At 37.6% G+C, this 6,000-nt stretch overlaps 1 protein-coding gene across 2 annotated transcripts in view; it reads right to left on the bottom strand.

The window, feature by feature from the left end:
- Window positions 1–1,573: 1,573 nt before the first annotated feature.
- Window positions 1,574–6,000, bottom strand: part of clec19a (C-type lectin domain containing 19A) — a 57,666-nt gene continuing 53,239 nt past the window's right edge. For both annotated transcript variants that reach the window (XM_063057458.1, XM_063057459.1), the window contains one exon: window positions 1,574–4,734. In XM_063057458.1, coding sequence (XP_062913528.1) covers window positions 4,655–4,734 — 80 coding nt within the window. In that variant the 3' untranslated portion in view covers window positions 1,574–4,654. The remainder of the gene's footprint in view (window positions 4,735–6,000) is intronic.

Below are 6,000 nucleotides of genomic sequence, written 5' to 3'. Positions count from 1 at the left end.
GGAGAGATTTGGGGACAAAAGGTAACGTTTACATTGAGGAATGTTTTTAACCATGAGAAAAGCAAGATTTTATGGAGGTGAGGCACTAAGCTATCTGCAGCATGCTTAAGGAGCCTAGCTCATCAATTCAAAGAGCTCAAATAAACACAATTTTTTGGCAAGTATAAGGCTGCAAGCCAAGAACAATCTTTGGACAATTCCAGCTGTATAGAGTACACTCAAATTCACTAAACTGTCACACTCTGGTGAATAGTAGTCTGCATTATACTGAAGAGTACAGTGTATTATTGGCTGATGTAGAGCATGTCCGATAATGTTATAAAAGTTCAGAGCAGGAGAAAATTATCTTCACAATATTGACAGGTAAGTAATTTGGGAACGCAAGATGCAGAAGTGGCTACTTCTTAGTAAGCTCAGTCTCTGGATGCAAGATTTCAAATTATTTTGTGAACACATCCCGATATATAGATTCTGTTGGAATTGTCTGCTCTGGACTGCTTAATTGCTCCAGCTATATTAGCACTTTCTGTTTTTCCACTTATCAGTTCCATTGAATGAAGATTTCCTATTGGAACTGTAGGGCTGTAGACACCATCCTGTCAGATTAGTTGACCAACGTCACTTTACTGGAGTATTTTTGCTTTAATGAACTTGTTCCTCCCAAAGTGAGTCTCTAAAGGACAAATTTGCAAGTGCAGAAAGGAAGGCAATGTTTTGGAATTTACTGTAATGTGGACTGTGCAGCTCCTCCATCTTCAACAGCTGAATATGCATGCTCCTTCAGTACCAAACTATATTCCTTCAGCAGAATATCGTCATGTATTGTCTCTTTCAAGAATGCCTGACCCCAGTTATGTCATAATTATTTTATTCATTGAGATACAGTGAGGAATAGGCCTTTCTAGCCATTCGAGCCACTCCACCCAGCAATCCCTCAATTTACCCCTAGCCTCATCACGGGACAATTTACAATGACCAATTAACCTATCAACTGGTACATCTTTGAACTGTGGGGGAAATCAGAGCACCTAGAAGAGAACGTACAAACTCATTACTGATAGGTTTCACTTCCAAATAAATGCAAATCAGCATGCCCATGCTCTCTAGTCAAATCAGCATATTTCCTTCAACGGATTGGCCTAACAGATTTGTAGGATTATGAACCCATATTACATCAATGCCCCACCATAAGGACATAAACTTAAATACCAAAAAATATACCACTAACTGTACATTTTGTGTTCATGGAAAGAGGACACTGAGGGATGGAGAGAATGGTGGAGCTAGTGACAACTGGGATTTGAGGTGCATTCATTTACATCTACATGGACCAGCACTTCCGCACAATCACATGTTGCCCGTTCACCACTTTTGGCTTTCAAAGGTTGAGTAAACAGAAAGAACATCATTAATCTAAACACTGACACTCAGTCTACAAACATACTGCACCTATAATTCCTTAGAGCAATTTCAGATCTTGGAAATGTGAAGACTGTTGACTCAAAGAATTGAAACATAGCAGAAGAAAATCTGTTTTTTAATTATTTTATGTTAATTAATATAGGGGTTTACTTGTTGGCCACATGGCTATAGAAGCCTTTTAAACAACACACCGCATCTCAATTACTGTAAAACATCTACAAATCACAATGTTCAGTAGCCATATAAACTACAAGTATGGAGTTATACAAAAATGTCATGTCATAGAAAATAAATTAAAAATAACACTATAACAATATTCCCACAAACTGTTTGGTTTTCAATTGTCACAGTTTTTATAACACTGCTTGGCAGCTATTTAACTGTACTTGAAGAGTCTTGGGACCTTCAGCAGCTGGACTTGGGCAGATGACTTAGGATCAGAAGCTTTAGCAACAAAATAGTAATAAGTGCAGCTGAAAGGGGTTGCTGCTGTGGGATGGGTGGGAGGGTGATTCTCCTTTCGCTTGTATTTGGATGGACAACAGAAGTAGATTTTGAACTGTAACAGATGACCATGGCCAGACATACCTCAAAGTACATAGATGCTACCTATAATGGAACAAAAAATTCAGCCCAAAAAAACCTGAATTTATTTCACTACTATGTTCTTTTAACAGTTATGCAATTGCATATTAAGTCAACTGAAAGAATGCCCTGGTCATTTTGTCCTGCGCTTAATAAATTTAAAAAAATTTTTTTTTAGCTTGAATATTTTTGCTATAATAAAATTTACTTGCATTCTGGAAATATTATTGCCTTTCAAAATTATTAGAACTGCATGTTGGTTAATGGTGTTTCAGTTAGTCTACCCAGAAGATTTCTAAATGAATAGTCATGACTTTTATAGAAAACAACCCTTGTGTATGAATCCTTCATTTAAAAAGTACAGTGTAATGAAGCAACATTATAGCTTTTCACTTTTCCTAAAGAATGAAATGATTCAAAACTGCCAAGAATTATATAGTCTACTTTTCAAATGAATGCTGTCAATATAATCTCAAAAAATTATACAATACGTTGATGATTGTCTACGACCTGTTGTAAATATAATTAATGACTCTTAGTGCTTTTTTCATTCTGTTTGTTTATGCTTACCATTGTTTTGTAAAACACTGAAAATTAAAGTCTTTTTTAAAACAATGGTACATAATTCTCCAACGGAATAGTGAATCAAACTAGAATTTTCTTTTGGAACAGATTAAGATTGTTCTATTGGGCAGATAGACAGCTTGTCAATATCTGGCAGCCATCACCAATAAAAGTTCTTGCCAGATTTTTACTTAGAACCCAAGGGTAATATCCATACGGCCTCCCTCTCCATTAAAATACTTTACCTAGTGTTTGAATGGTAAGTGAAAATGTTATGTTTGTTTGTTGTACTAAAGTTAAGTTTCAATATCAGTACATGGAAATAGGACAGCGTTGCCATTACAGAGACCTGGTTTCTTGAGGAACAGGAATGGTGCTCAATGCTCTAGGGGTTTGTCACTTTAGACATGATAGAGAGGGGGTAAAAAAAAAGGGCGGCGTTGCACTACTGATAAGGAAATGGTACTTAGAGAAAACATACCCTAGGGCCCATCCACAGAGACAATTTGTGTGGCGCTCCAAAATTTTTAAAAAGGTGCAATTACTCTGATGGGATTATATGGCAATATAGATAGAAGAACAGATATGTAGGCAGATTATGGAAAGCTGCAGGAACAACAGGGTTATTAAAGAAGGGGATTTTAACTACCATAGTATTGTTTGGAACTTTTTAAAGGCAAAAGGCTTAGATGGGATGGGATCTCTGCAATGTATCTGAGGGACGTTCTTGAAACAGTATGCAGAGAGTCCAACTAGAGGAAAAAATCATACTGGATCTAGTTTTGGGAAATGAGCCAGGCCAGTTGATTGACCTGATAGTGGATGAACATTTTGCAATAGTGACCACAACTCATTTTGTTTTGGGCAGCCCAATAGTGTAGTGGTTAACACAACGCTTTACAGTACAAGTGACCCGGGTTCAATTCCTGCCGCTGTCTGTAAGAAATTTGTATGTTCTCCTCGTGACTTCGTGGGTTTCCCCTGGGTGCTCCAGTTTCCTCCCACAGGCCAAAGGCATACCGGTAGGTTAATTGCTCATTATAAATTGTCCTGTGATTAGGCTAGGATTAAATTGGGGGATTGATGGCTTGAAGGGCTGGTAAGGCCGATTCTGCACTGTATCTCAATAAATAAATTTAAAAAAAAGATAGCTATGAGTAAGGATAAAATCAGATCTTTCAGCAATGTATTAAATTGGGGAGGTAAATTACAACAGGATAAGACAAGAGCTAATGACCATTGACTGGGAATCCACACCTGACATGTGGGAATTGTTTAAGGATCGGCTGAATGTTCTGGTAAGGATGAAGGACCAGGATGTAAGTGAATCTTGAATGACCCAGAAGGTCCTAAATTTAGTTGGCAATAATGCGTAAAAGAATCCTAAAATCAGACGGACCCTTGTGGAGTACAAAGATGGCAAGAAAGAGCTCAAGTAGGCACTTAGGAATGTCAAAAAGAGCCATGAAATATCCTTGGCAAGCAGGATAAAGGAGAATCCCAAAGCATTTTATACTTAAATTAAGCAAAAAGGATAACTAAGGAGAGGATAGATTTACTCCAGGATAAGGGAGGAATTTGTGTCTAGGTCAATGCAAGTGGCTGGTTTGTTGGGATTTAATTACCATGTGAAAATGAATGCATGTATATTTGAGCTGTTTTGATTCAATTTTAATCAAATACATATTTTAGTGGGTTTGTAGCTAAATGACCTAACATAAGATAATGACAATTATCTAACTAATACATACGTGTAAACCAAATTTTACTTACTATTCAAAAATCAAATAGAGTTATTCTAAGAATATTGATGTTTGGTGTTTAGCCATATACAATTTAATCTATTTCATAAGAAAAGTATTACAATATATTGAAGCCTGAAAATAAGTCAAAAAACAGACGATAGACCAAGCTGTTTTGCTACATGGAGCAGACAGTAATGATGTTATAATGGTGTGGCACTTTGATCAGAACCTCAACATTGTTCCTCCCAATTGGCTACAATGTCTTTGAGTCAATGCTGCCGATTCCAAAGAAATCACTTTCAGGATGAATTCCAAACAGCCAAAGCTCCTTATGCTGGTTAGTTGTTCTCCAGAGAGGGTATTTTACAAACGAATGGAAATTCACGGCTGCAACGATTATCATTCCAGGATCTCAGAGCTTGGAATATAAAAAGAGAAAAAAAGGTTGTTGTTTGGTGCTAAATAACAAATAAACTTTAATTGTAATAAAATTTGACCTTTTTATTTAAGAAGAGGATTAGTTGAGGGATAATAGAGTGGAAGAGTTACTGTCCATTATTGTACACGGCATCAGCACCTAATAACGTGTATAACAATTATATTCATTGTTTATATGAAGGAGAACGTTTTCTGTAATTTGGATTGAGTCTTGGGCAGCCCCTGTTTTATGTACAAGTATATGTGATGCTACAAGTCTTAGTACTATCCATTTTATAAAATCCATGCAAGGAACTGCCAAATTAATATTAGATTACGAGGACCCACAGATTTGAAGTTGTTCCAATTTTTTTTTTTGATTACGTTACAGCACGGAATAAGCCCTTTGGCCCTTCGATCCATCCCGCCCAGTAATCCCGAGTTAATCCTAGCCTAACCTCGGGACAATTTACAATGATCAATCAACCCACTAAGGGAGGAAACCAGAGCACCTGAGAGGAAACCCATGCAGTCACAGGGAGAACACACAGACACCTTACAGGCAGTGGCGGGAAATGAACCCGGGTCACCCGTACTATAAAATATTGTTAACCACTATGCCACTCTGCCACTCAGTGATGTCTTAGTGTAAAGCTAAACATTAAACTATAAACAAAGAAATACTTTCATTATTTAACTGAGGCTGGCATTGAACTCAAGTGCTAGGAGAAGCAATGCCCCAACCTAGCTTCATGCTGGTATGTCATTGAGTCAGAGAACACAACGGCACAGAAGCAGGCCCTTCGACCCATCTAGTCTATGATGAACTATTATTCTGCCTAGCCCAATCGACCTGCAACCGGACCATATCCTTTCCATCTATTTAACTATCCAAATTTCTTTTAAATGTTGGAATCGAACCCCACACCCACCAATTCCTCTGGATGCTCATTCCACACTCCCGCCACTCTCTAAGTGAAGAAGTTCACGTTCAAGTTTATTGTCATTCAACTGCATACATGTCCACTGCCAAAAGAAACCATGTTGCATAACACTGTACTTAAAGCTCACACACAACACAAAAATATTACCAATAAATTAACAAGTAATAAAATGTATTCCAGAAGATTGACATTCAAGCAGAAGATGAGATTACAACTCAAGTTAAAAACAGTATAACACGACTGGTGCTTCATCCTTGATGAGACCTCGGTGGTGGCAAGGAGCTCAGTAGTCTCATGGAATGGGGGAAGAAGCTGTTTGCTGT

This window comes from Mobula hypostoma, chromosome 9, assembly GCF_963921235.1.
Source record: "Mobula hypostoma chromosome 9, sMobHyp1.1, whole genome shotgun sequence".
Classification (NCBI taxonomy): Eukaryota; Metazoa; Chordata; class Chondrichthyes; order Myliobatiformes; family Myliobatidae; genus Mobula; species Mobula hypostoma.
This window is presented reverse-complemented; position numbering and strand designations above follow the sequence as displayed.